Source organism: Leptodactylus fuscus, chromosome 1, assembly GCF_031893055.1.
Source record: "Leptodactylus fuscus isolate aLepFus1 chromosome 1, aLepFus1.hap2, whole genome shotgun sequence".
Classification (NCBI taxonomy): Eukaryota; Metazoa; Chordata; class Amphibia; order Anura; family Leptodactylidae; genus Leptodactylus; species Leptodactylus fuscus.
Window position 1 is genome coordinate 341,843,688 of NC_134265.1, and position 20,202 is coordinate 341,863,889.

The 20,202-nt window shown below is 41.4% G+C and overlaps 1 protein-coding gene across 3 annotated transcripts in view; it reads left to right on the plus strand.

Annotated features, from left to right (window-relative positions):
• Window positions 1-18,869, plus strand: part of GABRB1 (gamma-aminobutyric acid type A receptor subunit beta1) — a 374,792-nt gene extending 355,923 nt beyond the window's left edge. For all 3 annotated transcript variants that reach the window (XM_075261617.1, XM_075261616.1, XM_075261615.1), the window contains 2 exons: window positions 1,224-1,474; window positions 17,823-18,869. In XM_075261617.1, the coding sequence (XP_075117718.1) occupies window positions 1,224-1,474; window positions 17,823-18,170 (599 nt within the window). In that variant the 3' untranslated portion in view covers window positions 18,171-18,869. The remainder of the gene's footprint in view (window positions 1-1,223; window positions 1,475-17,822) is intronic.
• The last annotated feature ends 1,333 nt before the right edge of the window (window positions 18,870-20,202 follow it).

Here is a 20,202-nt window from a genome sequence, read left to right on the forward strand (position 1 = left end):
AGCTGTTTTCCGTACAGTGTATACAGCATAAAGCAAAAGGTTCTGCATACTGTGTAGTGCCTGTTCCACAAGGATATCTCAGCTCCTAAATGATTAAATTGGAGCTGAGTTGCCATAGAACAGGAAAACCACTGCACAGTGTACAGAGCCATCTGCTTTATCTCCCTCTGTGCTCTGAACAGCTAATTGTTGGGAGTGATGGGTGGTGGACCCAACTGATCTGATATCAATGGTTTATGAATGGTCTATCCTAATCTTGGATCTTGGATAACCCTTTAGTTATAAAATATTGTAAAGGGACTGGTTGGCCGGTTCAGTTCTTTAACTAAGCCAACCACCTTCTACATTAGCCGCAACGTAGATAGGCAGCTAGCCATTGTACTTAAAGCACATTATTGAGACTTTATTGAGGATTGGAAACAAGATTTCTTCCAGACAGTATTGGAGTGACAGCAGAAGCTCCTCTTCTGGAACTATGGGACCGGTACATGACAATAACTATGCTTCAATAATTTCCATTTGAAAAACAACCTGAGAATGTTTTATGTTGATCAGTATTCCTATTCATTGGAGGACCCAATATGCTATGAGAAATATGGTGGGAGGAGTGTGGATCCCATTTTTCCTCTTATAGCTACATAATCTTTGAGCTTTCTTGATTCTTTATTTCTTGTTCCTGAATCAGGTTCGCTCCCAAGATCATTTTGTGTAATTGTACAAATCAATTGGACAAACCAAATAAATTTAGATTTCCAAGTAATGTATGTTCAGTTTACTTAGACTGTATTAGGGGTGTAATTTGAGGAGTTGCACTGGGGCCAGGAGCCTTAGGGGGTCCATAAGCACTGGTATCAGTATTGAGATTGCAGCTTCCATCTGGCCCATAAGCCAAAGAGCCCCACAGATTACCCTAACCATAACCCTATTAACTCCTTAGCACCCGTAATCATCACTATCAAGAATTCACTGTAGAGATGAGGTAGGGGGCCCCGGACAAAATATTGCACCGGGGAACACAAGACTATAGTTACGTCACTGGACAGTATAGTATACTATATACGTTGTCCTACTCAGAAACCAATATGTTCTATTAGAAGAACTGAATGAGTGAATGGTTCGTATCCATTAAACCGAAATACAGTTACTTATACTTTTTCTCTTGCACCGTTTTAGTAGAGGACTCTATTATACAATGTAAAACTGACTTCAACCTTGTCTTACAGGAATCACCACCGTGCTGACAATGACCACTATCAGCACACATCTCAGAGAGACCCTACCAAAGATCCCTTATGTCAAAGCTATAGACATCTACTTGATGGGATGTTTTGTATTTGTATTCTTGGCATTGCTGGAATACGCTTTTGTGAACTACATCTTCTTTGGAAAAGGTCCTCAACTCCAGAAGAAAGCAGCAGAGAAAGCAGAAAAAGCAAGTAATGAAAAAAATAAACTGGAAATGAACAAAGTTCAGGTAATAGGAAACTTTAAATCGAATTTTTGTGGTTTGTGGTGCTCAATGAATAGTGAAAGAAGCAGGTCAGGCTATTTGGGTGCAACCACCCAAACATTTTATGGTTATTGTATATGAATAAGATTTGAAGAAATACATATATATCCATGTATAACTACTATAACTTACTAGACCACGTTTCTATAAATATGTGTTCCCTTAGGGATAAAGTGGATCTGTCAGCAATATACTGTCCGCAAGAAGGCCAACATGTTAAACCAGGGGTCAGCAATCTTCAGCTGTTGTAAAACTACAACTCCCAGCATGCTTGCTCGCTCTGCTGTTCTTGGAACGCCCATGAAAGTGAATGGAGCATGTAGGGATTTGTAGTGTCACAGCAGCTGGAGTGTCGAAGGTTGCTGATCCCTGTGTTAGAGCATTAGGTCCGTACTACTAGTAGATCAAAGGGTACAAAAATTATTCTAAAGGAGAGCTAAAAATATATATGGGGCACATAGCTTATGAGTTTGGTGTATTCATGAGACTAACACTCATGTGTAGATATACAGAGGTGTCTTCTTAAGAGTCTGGCTAGACTTGTCCAGTTTTGTGTATCAGAAGTTACCGTATATACTCGAGTATAAGCCGAATTTTTCAGCTCAGTTTTTGTGCTGAAAAAGCCCCCCTCGGCTTATACTCGAGTCAGCACAATAAATTAATAAATAAATAAATAAATATATAAATAAAAATATCAATGTTTAAAATCTCCCATAAAATAATGCAAAAAAAAAAAAAAAGATTTAAAAAAAAAATAAAAGTTGTAAATCCCTCCTTTCCCTAGAATACATATAAAAGTAGGAAATCACTGTGACACACATACACATTAGGTATCCCTGTGTCTACTGAATATAGGGGATCTGCAGTGTTCTTGTTCCATCGGGAAGGGGTTAATAGGAGCACTGCAGATAGCCTATAGTCAGCCAGACTGAATTCCAAGTGGGGGAAAAAACCCCAGTCCTCAAGCTCAGGGAAGGGGCAGACAGACAACAAAAAACACCCCCTCCCCTTCCCCAGCACCCAGCAACTACTGCACCCAAAAACTCCAACCATTTTAATTTTAGAAATTTCCCAGTAGCTGCTGCATTTCCCCCCCCTCGGCTTATACTCGAGTCAATATTTCCCAGTTTTTTGTGGTAAAATTAGGGACCTTGGCTTATATTCGGGTTGGCTTATACTCGAGTATATACGGTAAGCAGCTTTTCTAAAAGGATAGATACTTTTTTTTTTTTAATGTAGATTGTGAGTCCCATACAGGGATCACAATGTACATTTTTCCAATCAGTATGTCATTGGAGTGTGGGAAGAAATCCAGGCAAACACAGGGAGAACATACAAACTCCTTACAGACGTTGTCCTTGGCAGGATTTGAACCCAGGACTCCAAGACTGCAGTGATAACCACTGAGCCACCGTGTTGCCCTGAAAGGAAAATGATCTTGTGATCTTTGTATGCCTTAAACATCCAAACATCATATAGGTGTAGACACTTCTGCACTCAACGATTTCTGGAGGGGTAGGAAGAAGAGGGGGGAAGCTCTACTCATGAAAGACCAGTTTTCTGATCTATTGTAAGACTGATGAGATGCTGCGTCCTCGGCCCACCTAGATCCCCACCCCGCACTGCCTACTGTCTGAAAAAAGTAGCAATGGAGACGCAGGAGCTGAGATATGCTATCATTTGCCAAATATCAAGTTAAGGCCCATTTTTGCCCACTTTCTAGATTAGGCCCAGATAGTAAGATTGGTCCAATGTGTCTGGTCACAAAGTATTCTTTCAGTGCTCCAGGTTTTGTGCCATTTAGACTTACAGTATTATGGACCTGTAGCTGTAATAGGCTTCCTTCCATAGGTAGACCCTCCTCTATTTCATGAATGCTGTATTAGGTTTCAATAACATATTTACTATACTAGTCTACCTCTTGGAGTAAGGGATAATGAACTGTGGCAAGTCCTATAAACCTCATTAGCAACAATGCTACTATATTATCCATGTATTGATAGAACCTCACAGCCATTTTATATTACATTTATTGAGAATGGATTCACAACATGTAAGATTTAAAGGAATTTTATCACTAGAATCCCATTTCTTAAGACTAACACGTAGGAATAGCCTTAAGAAAGGCTATTCTTCTCCTACCTTTAGATGTCTTCTCTGTGCCGCAGTTCAGTAGAAATCCCGGTTTTCTTCGGTATGCAAATGAGTTTTCTCACAGCACTGGAGGCGGTCCTCTGTGCTGAGAGAAAACTCTCCAGCGCCACCTCCATTTTCTTCTGGCTCGCCTCTCTGCCGCGTCCTCTGCGATGTCTTCTTCCGATGGTTTCTTCTGGATTTAAATGTCACACATGCAAAGTCGGGTCAGCCATTGGACAGAGCCGACTGTGCATGTCTGCAACCGGTTTCTTGTGGACTGTGCATGCATACTGTGCAGGGATATCTACCGAATGGCGGCTCGGAGAAGCCTTCTAAGGGTAGGAGAAGAATAGCCTTTCTTAAGGCTATTCCTACGTGTTAGTCTTAAAAATCACATTCTAAAGGGGCCACACGGTGGCTCGGTGGTTAGCACTACAGCCTTGCAGCGCTGGAGTCCTGGTGATCAAATTCCGCCAAGGGCAAAAAAACCATCTGCAAGGAGTTTGTATGTTCTCCCTGTGTTTGCATGGATTTCCATCCCATATTCCAAAAAAAAGACATACTGATAGGGAAAAATGTACATTGTGAGCTCTATGTGGGGCTCACAATCTACATTAAAAAAAAAAAAAGAAAATCACATTCTAATGATAGAATCCCTTTAACATTAGCCATGTACCTGACAATTTGGCAAACACCACAATTCTCCAAGCGTTTATGCTTAAATGAATAGTTTTCTAGGTTTTAATGATTGTTTGCTTTGATCTTAGCCTTTCATTGTATCTCAGGATCTAATCAGTTATTTATATGGGAACATTTCTTCCATTGAGTACATTTAGGATATGTGTTTGTGCAGGTGCATTCTTGGCTTGACATTTCTTCTCTTCTTCTGTTATACTGTGTAGGTGGAGTGTCTAATGAGATTATGACTGTTTATGTTTATGTTTCTTTTGTGTTCTTTTGACAATAAACTTCCTCCTATATACACAGCGTATTAGCAGGATGGTAGGATATAAAGAAGGAAAAATACACTAAAAAGCTAACTGCAAATACAGCATGTTACTGTCTTACTAACCCTTTAATGACAAGGTCTGTTTATGCTTTACTTTCCCACAATCTTTGAAATTTTACTTTTTCATCCTTGCATTCCAAGATTCCTTTTCTGATTTTTCCTCCTATTTGTCTGAAGGAGATTTTGTTTGAATAAAAAACACAAGGGATCAGAAAATCATATAAAATTAACAAAAATATTTATTGAATATCAGAATATTAATAAAAAGAAAATATACGACACAATGGAGGACAACATAGGAAGGTCCACCTAGATGACTGGCGGACAATACCGTAACCCTCCCACTAATGGCTAACTGGAGATAACCCCTGAACATATAAAGTATACATATTCAAATAGATGATTATAAATAGGGATATATACGCACTGTCCAAATAGAATGCAAAATCTTATTGGTAGCACACATTTGATAAATAAGGTAATGGACAACCGCTTTAATAAATAATGAGCTTGTACATACACTATGTGATCAAAAGTATCCAGACACCTGGCTGAGAATGACTTACAAGTTTGTGGCGCCCTCCATCGGTAATGGAGGGGGCTTGCACCCCTTGTTGTTTTGCGTGGCACTATCACAGCACAGGCCTACATTGATGTATTAAACACCTTCTTGCTTCCCACTGTTGAAGAGCAATTCGGGGATGGCGATTGCATCTTACAACATGATGGAGCACCTGTTCATACTGCACGGCCTGTGGCGGAGTGGTTACACCACAATAACATCTCTGTAATGGACTGGCCTGCACACAGTCCTGACTTGAATCCTATAGAACACCTTTGGGATGTTTTGGAACGCCGACTTGGTGCCAGGCCTCACCGACCTACATCGATACCTCTCCTCAGTGCAGCACTCCGTGAAGAATGGGCTGCCATTCCCCAAGAAACCTTCCAGCACCTGATTGAACGTCTGCCTGCAAGAGTGGAAGCCGTCATCAAGGCGAAGGGTGGGCCAACACCATATTGTATCCAGCATTACCCATGGAGGGCGCCACCAACTTGTAAGTCATTCTCAGCCAGGTGTCCGCATACTTTTGATCACATAGTGTAGGTGTCAATAAAAAGCACCAATAGTCAAATGATCAAAGTATTAGGGCAAATCCAAAACCACACCTAATACATACCAATCGACATGCTGGCAGTGTCAGTATACCACACAGTGGATAAACACCAGGACGCCACTCGTGGGAAAACCAATTGCCCCGACGCACGTTTCACCTTAGTGTAGCTTCATCAGGAGGCTAAGAATAATACACCGCAATACGATATATAAACCCCACTAAATATACATAGCAAGGTTCACCTGTAATCATCTGTCATCTTGCTACAGCACAGCGTCTCACCTCCGTAACAGGCTGCAAGTGAGCAGTGACGTCAACACGTACGCGTAACGTGACGACGCCACTGCTCACACTGCGTGCTTATTCACAGCGGTTTCTATTGAAAGCTATTGAAAGAATGCGTGTGCGCAGTAGCACTCCCTCCGGCACGCTACTGCGCACGCACATTCTTTCAATAACCTTCAATAGAAACCGCTGTGAATAAGCAGGAGGAGGAGGGCTTGGAGGCAGCGATGGGCGTGCAGAAGCTATGGCGCTAAAAGGGTGCACGACACGCCCACAGTGCATGATCAAGCTAATTTACATATCGATTACCAAGGTAATTAACAAAAACAGGGGGGTCTTTTTACAAACTAATAGCAGCACCTGAATAGCCTTTTTAAAGGCTATTCAGGCATATCTTTAGCTCATAACCTGTAAATCTGGTGATAGAGACACTTTAAACAGAGGAAGTCAGTGATTTCAAGGCAGGAACCCAGGGATGTGTGAGTGAAACTACAGAATAGAAAATTGTGTGTAAGGGGTCACATGGTGGCTCAGTGGTTAGCACTGAAGCCTTGCAGCTCTGGAGTCCTGATGTTCAAATCCTGCCAAGGGCAAAAAAACCATCTGCAAGGAGTTTGTATGTTCTCCCCGTGTTTGCATGGATTTCCATCCCATATTCCAAAGACATACTGATAGGGAAAAATGTACATTGTGAGCTCTATGTGGGGCTCACAATCTACATAAAAGAAAATTGTGTGCAAAATGATTAAGAGTAAAACTTTAGAAGAATCCAAGGAATGAGCTTTGTTTATACTGGAACACAGAAGTCTGTAAAGTGCTTGTCGATGGCATGAAAATAAGCAATGTGTGTAGAGATATACGGATATTACTTACAGTCTATGGGAAAGTGATGATCATTGGGTTTCAGGCTCCAGTGAAAAGTCTTGGCACCCTGTCTGTGTGTTTTCTGTGGAAGATAGAAGAAAATGCTGGTAGTTGTAGTGCCACATAAATCAATGAATCATTTGGTGATTACGTGACTACAGGGGATTGCAAAAAAGTTGTGCCTGTTTGACGCCAATGTGTCCTGATATTTCAGCCATGGGCAAGAAGAAGAAAATATTCAGTTTGTAAGAAATCAGAAAAGACGCACATAGATGTGTTAGTACGGCAGTGTCAAGGCACAGAGACACAAAACCCAAAACAGAGTCTGCGCATTGCAAGTACAGCAAAAGTGTTGCATGAGAGCAATTGAATTTTTGTGAAGTATCTCTGTCCTATGATTTAATATGACCCCGCTGACTGTAGGCCTCATACTGAAGTGCATGGAAGCACCAAAGAAGAAAACATTATGTGCAGCAGCTTCAGGAGGAGATTAAAACCATCAGGTTTGTTTACGAGGATGAAATATCTGATTGGAAATGGAGACTTGAGATGTCACAAAAAGACAACTTGAAGTTAAAGAAAGAGCTTGACTCTTGACTCTTGACTTATTGTGGTAATGTGGTGCTGGGTTTACCTGCAATGAACTAAGTCACTAAGAAGGAGTTCGATAAGATGAAATGCAACTTATCTAATAAAGTCCTACAGAGTGGGGAGCAAAATCAAGTGCACGATATAAGGGAGCAGGACTTCCAAGACCCCCAGCAGCGTCATTGTGTAAAACTTCAGGTGGTCGGTGTAGTTCACCAGGAAGATACTACACTGGATTATGCATAGCTTAAAACACTGCAAGTTGCCAATGTTGATGAATAGCCAAGTAGTTTGGAAGAACTCCGACCTCCTCAGGTTCCTGTTGTAGTAACTGCTGGAGGTGATCTTCCTACAGAATATGATGAGGTGGCCAAAGAACGTCCGATGGAAGAAGTGACTATGAATAGTTTGCACCTAACAGAGTGGATCCATGTTTTCTAGCTTGAAACCAATGAAGCTCCAAATACAAAAAGAGTCATCCTGGCAAGAAGTTACCGATGGTACCTTGACCTGCCAACAATACAAAGAAATGTACTCTGGGCAGTTGTAAAAAGAATGGTATTGATGTGCCGAAGAAATATTGAGGTTATAAAGAGGAACGGGAGAAAAATCTGATGTCCAAGGTTAATTTACAAAAAGTAGTGAGAAGTATGACACCACCTAGGCTTACATAAGTTAAAAAGTTCTATAACGCAATTAATCAAGTATGGCTGCACTTATTAGGAGACCTTGAAACCTCAGGAAATTGCAATTCAAGCCGAGCTCTTGTTGCGCCTGGCAGGGCGCAAAATAAGAATATTGGCCAAGTATAATAGGCAGCGTCCACCGGCGACGACTCTTGGGTCGGAATATATGATGCAAAATATAATGGGGAAAGAATTCCTCAATGTTTAAACCAGCCACGCGCTCCCTTGGTGTAGACAAATATCGATACACGGATATGTAGACAAGAGAAGATTTATTGTAAAAGATGACGCGTTTCGGGGTAATTTTGGTACTCTATGAGTGCCACCCCTTCATCAGATCTCTTAATGAAGCTATATCAGCATGTGTTATTTTCAGGACAAATGATGAAGTTCTCTTAGATGGTCAAAACAGATGAAAAGTACAGATCCAGTGCCACGAGAGCCGAGAGATAGTAAACAAGATGAAGGTTCGTCAAAAGGGTGGAACATGAGTCCGTAAGAAGACTGACCACAGGTATAATTATATACAGATGTACGAGATGGTGGGATGTCATCATTGATGTTACATTAATCTACACAAAGACAAAGCTGCTGAGAACCTTGGAAAGTCAAGTAAGCGGAACTTGAAACAAGAGACCACCAATGGGATATGTGGAGAAACACTGGAAAAATGTACCTGAATAAAGAGGGACGTCGTCATTGTCTTGTCCCATTTTTGCTCACCCCATAGGTGGTGAGCCGAGGGGCAGGAAATGTGAGGGTGTGAACCTACTGTAGAGTGTGCTGACGTACAACCCAAAAACAAGATAGAAAAGGATCTTGACCACACACAACTCTGGGTCCAGCTACAAAGAGAGAGAATGCACAGGGACGGAAATGCCGCAATTTGATTGTGGTGGAAAGGCAGCTTGAAAAATGGCTGCATTTTACAATACAGGCAAAGTGGATGAGATTCTAGCAAATCCCATTCCCACTTTGCAGTAAAAAGCACTGTGCAGACATGCCACGATTTCCAAAACCAGAGCATTTTTTGGAAATCACAGCAGGTCAATTATATCTACAGAACACTGGCGGTTTCCCCATAGGTATAATTGCAACAGCAAGTCCACGGAGGAAAACTCTGCGAACTTTCTGTTTAAAGCTCTGCGGAAAGAACGGCAATGCGCTGCCGCCGCAGTTTTTCCCACAGTGCTTTATAGCTGCAGGACGTGCTGTGGGGCCTTAGCCTAAATAATCCTGGTTGTATTAGGTTTCATAAGACAGAAATAAAGGGGGAATATATCCCCCTTTAAAGTTCAATCGTAATCTCTCCCTATAAAGACAATGTATGGTTATCATAAAACTAGCAGAATAATGAGAGCATAATGAAGTATAGTACCTGTATATGATGTGTTATTGATAGAGATGAGCGAGTAGTACTCGATGGAGTAGGTATTCGATCGAATATTACGGTATTCAAAATATTCGCACTCGATCGAATACTACTAACAATTCGCAGTAAATATTGGATTCAGAACCAGCGTTGATTGACCAAATGCTATACACTTCACTACACTTATGCAAATCAACGCTGGTTCTGCAGCAGGCTCGTCCTCGCTAGTCGGGAGAGCTGGCAGCTTGCTGTTATGAGCGAGCTTACTGTTTCTCATAGGAATGAATTGACCAGCGTTGATTGGCCAGTGTACAGCATTCGACCAATCAACGCTGGTTCTGCTGGAGGCTCGTCTGTGAGGAGGCGGAGTTTAAGGTCGGACCACAGCTGTCTCCATTGTGGTCCAACCTTACACTCCGCCTCCTCACAGACGAGCCTCCGGCAGAACCAGCATTGATTGGCCGAATGCTGTACACTGGCCAATCAACGCTGGTCAATTCATTCCTATGAGAAACAGTAAGCTCACTTGTGATATCAAGCTGCCAGCTCTCCTGACTAGCAAGGACGAGCCTGCTGCAGAACCAGCATTGATTTGCCGCAGGAATGTCTTTGCTAGTTGGGAGAGCTGGCAGCTTGCTGTTACGAGGGACCTTACTTTTTATCAGCGCAACTGCAAGCACTATGCAGTTAAAGCGCACGGACCCGATAGACTATAATGGTATCCATGTGCTTTAACTGCACAGCGCTCCTCCTAAACACTCTCCTCCTGCTATTCGTGGACTTGGTGACTCTCCATTAGTCCCCTGAAACGAGCATTTTTTCCCATAGACTATAATGGGATTCGATATTCGATCGAGTAGTCGAATATTTAGGCTCTACTCGAAAAGTATATCGAATCTCGAATATTTCACTGTTCGCTCATCTCTAGTTATTGATCTTTTATCAATAACTTATCTTATATTTTATCCTATTGCCATCATTTGCAGACCATGAGTAGAACCCTTGGCAGTAGTCATAAAACAGTCATCCTATTTCCATATTATAATTCCAAATATACAATTATAGTGATGTCCCAGTCATGGACCAAGCCATAAAATAATTCTGATCTTCTTCTAGGCTGTATAACCTATAAGTAATCGTGCCAAACGTGACAGATGAAAATATGAAATCAATACAGAACCCGGCCCGGCCCCTCGCTAGAATGTTTCTGCAATTATCTTCAGTCCTTTTTGTAGCCCAAGTTATTTCTCAATCTTTACCGATGCTAGTATGCCTGACCCTCTTCTGTAAATTCAGCCTTCAACTCATTGTCCTGCTATTCATCTCTATTATTTTTCTGCTGACTATTTTAAAATCAATGTAGTATTTATTAGACAAAATATCACCTTCACCTCTTCGAGATGTTCTTCTTGCCAAGAAAATAGCAGGGTACCAGGAAATATCACAACACTTTTCTCTGTTTTGCAATAGTTCAGTTCTCTGACTTACAATCTAAATGTCCCCAGTGAACAAATCGATAAATATATAAGTACAAAAAGAACATTTTTAATAGAAATGATAAAATAAAAAACAGACCTTGGAGGATTTTGATTTAAAGAAACATGAACATGAGGCCTTTACATTGGAGAAATATTTAAAAAAATAATAATTAAAAATTATATATCCTCTCAATTTTTCCAATCATTTCTTTTGTTTTGTTGTCATCCTATATTCTCTGATGTTGCATTTCAAAATATATGTCCCCAAAAACCACCCTTTTTCCTTCCCTCCATCTGTATATAATACTGTATTTGGCTATGAAGGTGCGAGGTCCCCGTAACAGCTACATCCTAAATAGATCCCTCTCACTTTGGCAGTTTCGTGTGGTGTAGTTGGTCAAGGGAAAGATGCTCCTTATCTACCTGAACCAAAGATTTAAGTAGATTTAGAAAGTTGCGGGATATGGCACACAAAACAGTATCAAGTAATACACAGGTCTTTCCCATATAAGCTAGTGGGCATTCAACCCATTCTCATAGGCCTAGGACTCGAAGTCCTGTGTCACAGTGTCTGCTTCAAATTCAGCCAACCGGAACAAACTCCAAGAGGGAACTTCCCAAAAAAGTGCAAAGGCCACTCTTTATATAGTATGAATTCACCCCAGTGTAACCCAACATCATGTGTAACCCACAGCCCAGTACACCCCAGTGTAACCCGACATCATGTGTAACCCACAGCCCAGTACACCCCAGTGTAACCCAACATCATGTGTAATCCACAGCCCAGTACACCCCAGTGTAACCCAACATCATGTGTAACCCACAGCCCAGTACACCCCAGTGTAACCCAACATCATATGTAATCCACAGCCCAGTACACCCAATGTAACCCAACATCATGTGTAAACCACAGCCCAGTACTCCCCAGTGTAATCCAACAACATGTGTAACCCACAGCCCAGTACACCCCAGTGTAACCCAATATCATGTGTAACCCACAGCCCAGTACACCCCAGTGTAACCCGACATCATATGTAACCCACAGCTCAGTACACCCCAGTGTAACCCAACATCATGTGTAAACCACAGCCCAGTACTCCCCAGTGTAACCCAACATCATGTGTAACCCACAGCCCAGTACACCCCAGTGTAACCCAACATCATGTGTAACCCACAGCCCAGTACACCCTAGTGTAACCAGACATCATGTGTAACCCACAGCTCAGTACACCCCAGTGTAACCCAACATCATGTGTAACCCACAGCCCAGTACACCCCAGTGTAACCCAACATCATGTGTAACCCACAGCCCAGTACACCCTAGTGTAACCAGACATCATGTGTAACCCACAGCTCAGTACACCCCAGTGTAACCCAACATCATGTGTAACCCACAGCCCAGTACACCCCAGTGTAACCCAACATCATGTGTAACCCACAGCCCAGTACACCCTAGTGTAACCAGACATCATGTGTAACCCACAGCTCAGTACACCCCAGTGTAACCCAACATCATGTGTAACCCACAGCCCAGTACACCCCAGTGTAACCCAACATCATGTGTAACCCACAGCCCAGTACACCCTAGTGTAACCAGACATCATGTGTAACCCACAGCTCAGTACACCCCAGTGTAACCAGACATCATGTGTAACCCACAGCTCAGTACACCCCAGTGTAACCCAACATCATGTGTAACCCACAGCCCAGTACACCCTAGTGTAACCAGACATCATGTGTAACCCACAGCTCAGTACACCCTAGTGTAACCAGACATCATGTGTAACCCACAGCTCAGTACACCCCAGTGTAACCCAACATCATGTGTAACCCACAGCCCAGTACACCCCAGTGTAACCCAACATCTTGCCACAGCCAGTACTGGTTTGTATTCTGGGACATCCCTCTAAGAACCCCTCTGCTTTACTGCAGGTCAGCTCCTGTTGCTGTCAATGGGAGCTTTGATACAGTAATGCTGTCCAGCCACCAATCAGTGTACAGAGCCTTCTGTTTCCAGCTCCACACACTATTTTGTTTGGGGATCTGATGCAGCCCCAACAACTGATCTATCTGGAGCTGGCTATTAGACCTCTACAGTGCTGATAAGATACTTATGGCCTATCCTAAAGATAGGTCATCTAATCAAATCAAAGAAGCTTTACTGGCACGTCCGAATAGACATTTGGCAAGTAAAGTGGGGAGGGGGGGTTGAGGTTAGGGTAGAGAGTGGTTTGGCAGGCGTAGGTGGATGGGTGAATGGCTGGGTGATTTGGGGTATAATAGTCCTTGGGGTGCATTAAAAAAAAATCTCTGACAACTTCTTTCAACAAGGGAACATGGATGATGGATAAAGACATGAAATAACAGATATACAGTATCGGAGAGAAAATATACTGATGAGTTAGCTAAGAATGGAAATGCAGATGGTAAAGAGGAGAAGACCAAGGACAAAACCCAAAAACAATTATAGAGGAGACTGTAGGCACTATGGTAGTTAGTATCCATCCAAGAAAATGGTACAAGACCAAGTAAGTGCCAGTAAGAGATTGATAGGGTCACAGACGGGGTCTTTAGATTCAGAAGATAGTAGGTCATTAGTAACTTTATCAATTGTGGTTTCAGTGAAAACTGTTAAGGATCTAACAATTAGGAGATTGTTACACAGTTCGGAGTATATATATGACACGGGCCAGTATCTGGAAAGTGCGGCAAAGAGAACAGAAGAGCAGTCAGAAATAAGATGATATGGGATGGGATGAAGATGGTAGAATTAAGGTGAATGAGGACACAGATTGTCTGTTAATGTGGGATGACCTATGAGAACTAGGACTGCAAAAAAGAGGATACTAGTGAAGGGGCAGAAAGATCCAAGGGTAATGATTTGTGCGTAGATATAAAAGTTGTCTACAGAGATATGGCAGGTCTCTGTACATATCTAATGTTGTAAATTCCTCCCAAAATAACAAATCTTTTTTCATACTTTTTCCTGTAATTCTTCCTAGACTTTATGGGCATTACTATTGCTCTCATTAAAGGGATGTGTCTCTAGACAGTCTGATATTATAACAATGCCATAAAGTGCAGGGACACATCCCCAAATGTTAGTACCCAGTTATCAATGGATTCATATAATACTAGGAGGAATAACAATGACACCTTTGTAGATGTTCAGTATTCCACAGCTTATGTTCTATTCGTTATCACAGTATGTTTTGAGTCATTGTGTGGACAGGTGAAATTCACACCAATACAGGTTAATTTACTGAGCTATAGCAGTGTAAAATGAAGTGATCCCCTTTCATGAGAGTGCGGGTATGGTAATCATACCATCTATTAGCACTAATTTTTACATTACCTTTTCAGTGCTTGACAAAAGGTATAAAACTCTTTGTCATCCTTTGGTGTTCTCTATGCTTCACATGACAGCCCCTTTGACCTAAACAGATTTCCATAAACGAATAGTACAGGTAAATATAAAAAACGTTGTATATACTATAAGAAAATATGTTTCCTTCTCTACTGAGTTACTTTGTACATAGAAGTCTATGAAAAGGGGGAGGAGGAGGCTACTAGTAACACACATGAATAGCTGTAGCTGCTAACCTCTGCTACACTGTGAGAGAAGTCCTTTGACACTACTATCTTCTAAGATAAGGATCTACCACTGTACAAAATGAGGCAATAAATCAACTTACTAGCCAGAAGAAGCTTCCTCCTCCTCTTCTCTCCTCCATAGACTTCTGTGTGTGAGGCTGGAGACAAGTAAGGGTGCTATGACAGAAAAAAGTCTGAATGAAGGGAAGGAGTAGAGAGCAGCCTCATAAGCTGAGAAGGTCACATTATTCTTTAATAAGCTGGGGGGGGGTTAGATACTTGGAGATACACTTTAATCTATCTAGGTTAAAGGGCTCCTATGTGAAGCTTAGAGAGCACCAAAGAAGGACAAAGTGTTCTTTATCAATTCTATTTTTTTGGGTCACCCACCAACCATTCTTTGTGTTTTCATGACTCATGCACATTTTTCTTTATCTTCTCCAGTTTTAAATATGGGTTTTCATTTGTAGTTCTGCCTGTAAGATCAGTATGGCATGGACATAGAATACTGTTGTAGATGATGCTGGAACTTGGTATGTAAAAATGTTTCCATTTCAGGGTCAGAAAGGTGTCTGTTTATAACAGTGCAGACTCTTGTGTAATTTCCATATTCTTCTTTTATGTAGATTGTGAGCCCCCTATAGGGATCGCAATGTACTTTTTTTCTCCTATCAGTATGTCTTTGTAGAAAGGGAGGAAATCCATGCAAACATGGGGAGAACATACAAACTCCTTGCAGATGTTGTACCTGACGGGATACGAACCCAGGACCTGCAAGGCTTCAGTGCTAACCACTGAGCCACCGTGTTGACCCTTGCATTCTTCGTCTTCTTATATCCAGTTTAGTGTCAGTATGTTCTATAATCAAGATCTTAAGAGTCTCTGAAATTAAAGGATTTATCCAGGATTAGAAAACATGGCTGCTTTCATTCATGAAGAGCTCCACTTCCACTTCTCCGGACATATCATCCCATCCATTGGTCACATGGCGATGCTGCAGCATTCATTGGAATGGGACTGACCCATAGCATGGTCAGGTGGTGGAAGTGGAGCTCATTTTGAAAGAATACAGCCATATTTTCTAATCCTGGATAGATCCTATAAACAAATCTCATCCACATACTGCAGAAATAATCCACAGTCAACATTGATATGTAGTGTGGATTTTAGACCTGCAGAATGGATTTTACCATAAACTGGCCCCATCATGTGCAGGATGAAGTAATTCCCTTTCCTGTGCTGCCCTTCTGTAAACTTCCTGTTGCAGCAAAGTGAAATTCAAAAAATTTGAAAGCATGAAAAGTCAGATGTAAATTACCCCAAGTAGTCATGGGGGCGGAAGCAGCCTAGTAATGCTGCCCCCTCTCTAACCAAACCTCCTGGACATTGGGAGCGCAGACATTGTGAGAGAAATATCAATCATGCCCATGGAGGAGTGAAGAGCAACTGGACACCATGACTAGTCCGAAGCCACCCCAGCCCTCCATGACTATTTAGGGCCATTTACATAGCAGTGTTTGTACTTTCCAACATTTATAACTTCACTTTCCTGCAAGAGAAAGATTACAGAGGAGGAGCAGTAGTGGAAAGGTCATTACTAGGGTTGAGCGAACGTGTTCAGAAAAGATTGGATTCCGATCAGTGATCGAGAAAATTTCACGATCGCGATCGTAATTCCGAACACGATCTTTTTAGGTGGAATCGAGAACAATGTTAGCCTTCACACTGAGTATACGCTCCACTCATTCTGAGCGGAGTGTATACTCAGTGTGAAGGCTCTGCTGCGGTTCCATAGGAATGAATGGAAGCAGCCGGCACACAGCCTTAACCCCCTGCACGCCGGCTGTGTCCATTCATTCTAATGGGAGACTAGCTATCATCTCTAGTAGCTACTTACCTGCAGAGATGGCTGGTCCGGTGCCCGGTGTTCTGGTTCTTCTTCGCCTCGCTGCCCCCGCCTCCCAGGTTAGTGTTTAAAGAGCTAGAAAGAAGGCGGGGCTTGTGGCTTAGGAGAGTGTGGGCGGGTACAGGGCAGGGAGATGTGACATCTCCCCTCCCAGTACCCGCCCACACTCTCCTAACCCGCCCACACACTCCTAACCTGGGAGGCAGGGGGCAGCGAGGCGAAGAAGAACAAGAACACCGGGCACCAGACCAGCCATCTCTGCAGGTAAGTGGACACCAGGGGGGACTAAAGTAGCCAGAGGATTAAAAAAAAATCCTCTGTCTACTTACAGATTTTAAAAAATCACTACACAGCGTGGATTCTAACAATTAAAGCGATCAATTGTTAGATTCCATGCTGTATAGTGAATGCATTGGGATCGGAATTGGGATCGAGATCGGGTTCGATTGAAAAATGATCGGAAATCGGATTTCAAAATCGATCCTGAAAAGTCAAGATCGGCTCAACCTTAGTCATTACTTGATCCTGCACATGGTGGGGTCAGTTTAGGGTGGAAAAAACATCTGACAGGTTTCCTTTAAATCTAATTGTGGTGCCTTGAAAAGGAAAGTGTTATTTTTTTTAAGCAGAAACTTGATGACAAAGAATAAACAGAGTCGTTTTTTAATGAAACACCATACACAGAAAATACAAAAAATTGTAAAAAAAAAAATTCTTGTACTTCCTTCAATCCTCTATCCCTTTCCCTTCGACCTATTTTGTTTAATGCTATAGAAAAAAAATGAGAAACATATAAAGGAATCTTCTTACTAAGCCTCAGCCATGTCCCCCTTCCCTGCCTTGACATAATGTAAGACAACTGGCTAGATCAGCAACATCAATGCTGTGTCTTGTCTGCAACAGGGCAAAAATATTAAGCTCTCCCATCACCGGATGGTCTCCATTGAACGATGGAGCAGATCAGCAGGGGAAGAGACATTTCTACAAAACGGAATCAAGATCACGCTCCTTCCGTAGTATACTTTTATACAGTGCTTAGTTATCAGAGTATTAATGAACGTGATCTCAGGTCTATGCTGTGGTGACCTCATAAGAATACAATATTATCCAATGGCTTTCATGTATTTTATGGCTATACTGTTTAATCATATTACAACGTTTTCTTGTGTCATCTATAATTGTGATATAAAACAATTACGACTAGAATAATAAACTATAAAATGATATAAAATGCTTTCTGTGAAGATCTTTAGCTGAAAGGATGTTCTGTTTGCAGGTCGATTCACACGGAAACATTCTGCTAACCACGCTCGAGATCCGAAATGAAGTCAGCGGATCCGAAGTCTTAACTAGTACCATCGATCCCCGAGCCACCATGTTCTCCTACGACAGCGCAAGCATCCAGTATCGGAAGCCAATCGCCAATAGAGATATGTACAGCAGAAGCACTCTGGATAGGCACATAGTTCACAAAAAAGGGCGCTTAAGGAGAAGCGCCTCGCAAATGAAAATTAAAATTCCTGATTTGACTGATGTCAATGGTATAGACAGATGGTCGAGAATGATATTCCCTGTTGCATTTTCTTTCTTCAATGTCGTGTATTGGCTTTACTATGTACACTAACTTATGCAGTTAGGTGGCCCTTTTGAAGACAGTAGTTCTATTTTTCTGATCCTGAAGGGACTGCATTAGCAATAGTGCTGCAAATTCAAGGTAAGATATTCAGCCATTAAAATGATTTCAGTGTTTGCACACGACATTTAATTTTCAACCAGTAGGTTCTTTAGAAAGCGAGATCTTAGCTTTTACCGAAACTAGTTTGTTGTCTTCTGAACCGGAAGACAGAAATGACTCCAATACATTATGGTAAGAAAAAGCTTTATACATAGATTAAACATTGTGTTTCCATCCTAACCTCTTGGCTGCAAAATGGGGAAAAAAAAATCCCAGCGAGACGTTGCAGGGAAGGGGTTAGGATACCGGTCTGCACACATTTTATACTTTCAATAGATTTATCGGAAAAGCCTTTTTTAAGCATCGAGTCATTGTTTTTTACGAATACAGAATTGCCATTAAAGTCAAGTTGAGGTTTACAGCTACATGTCAACACTTTTGGTAATCGGATGCCAAATACATGGACATATCAGACGTTGCTGTCATAGTCAATAGGGTATGCAAGGTGGCGTACGTAGGGTATAACTTATAGAGGAGAATATATGTTACGCTGAGAAATGAATGTTCACTGCCAAAATCCCTTTAAACTGTACGCAAGTTTAATGGACTGAAATGCCATATGGGCATGCTATGAAAGAGCCCAAAAACACTCAAAATAATAATAAAAAGTTATGGGAACAAATATTTGGGCACCCAAGGTCAAGATATACAGTATTACTGAGCCTATCCCCAATATATTGGTGAACCTACAGGGTTTCAGCTTAGCCACGTTGGAGCTTTAATCGTACGTTCTGACAGCCTTAAATGAATACGACAAGCCATGGAAAAGCCCGGTAGCTTCCAAGCTTGTTGTGGTCAGTTGAAGAATAGAGAGAATAGTTGATTGTAGCCAGGGCCGGTTTAACCCTGAAATTTCTCATTCCTGACCACCACCAGGGCCCCTCAAAAATGACCTTTACAGAACAAAAAGTAGCTCTGGTAATCCAGATTTTTTTTTCCCATATCATGCCGACATTTTACTCATGCCGTAGGTTATCTAGATGAAATTAGTTCTTGATTTTATTTATGAATAAGATAAGATAATTCACCAGATCATTGGTGTCTGTTAGACGACTCTCGATAGACCACTTGTAGGATATCGCACCATTGGTATGGTAAATGAAATGTTGATCCTTTATAGGTCTGGAAGAGAGGGATTTTACCTTTAACAGCACCAGTGCCTCCACATAATCACACCTTGTGACTATCAAGCGTAGTCACACATGACAATATACCGATCACCATAAAAACCAACCATCATTGCTGTATACCATCACTGTTTTGCTGTACTTGACCAGGAATCAATTGACTTTACAATAGAGTGACCTTGCAACTAAAAAAAATTCAAGTTAACACAACTTTTTAGGAAAAATTTATGGAATTTTTTTTTCCCTTGTGGTAACTGTACACTGTCTTTTACAATGGTGGCCATGGCTTTCCCATTGGTGACCATACGCATTAGATAGACCGATGGTTGAACAACCAATGAAAGAACAGATGTAGGATGGAACGATAGTCGTGTAGGCACAACCATACATATATTCAACGATATAAGAAGAAGGTCGAACAATCTTTACGGAAATTTTCTTTTATGGATAGATCCTCCATGGACTGTCATACCAATGTTTTATCCTCACTTGACTATCAAAAATAATCTGTGAATTTTATTTGTTGAAGGAACATTTCATGTGGAATTTTCTATTTGACCAACTTTAGACTAATGTGGACAGTACCCATAATAATAATAATAATAATAAAATTTTTATTGTTATTATTATTATTTGCAAAATCTTCAGCCCTTTGCACAGAGAAACATTTTGAAGTGTGGTTAACCAATCATTCAAAATCATGCCAAAAAATAATGACCATCTATTTGCCATCAAAGATAATGATGTCATTTCATACCAAAACCCTAGACAATTTTAGACAATTTTAGAGAGAG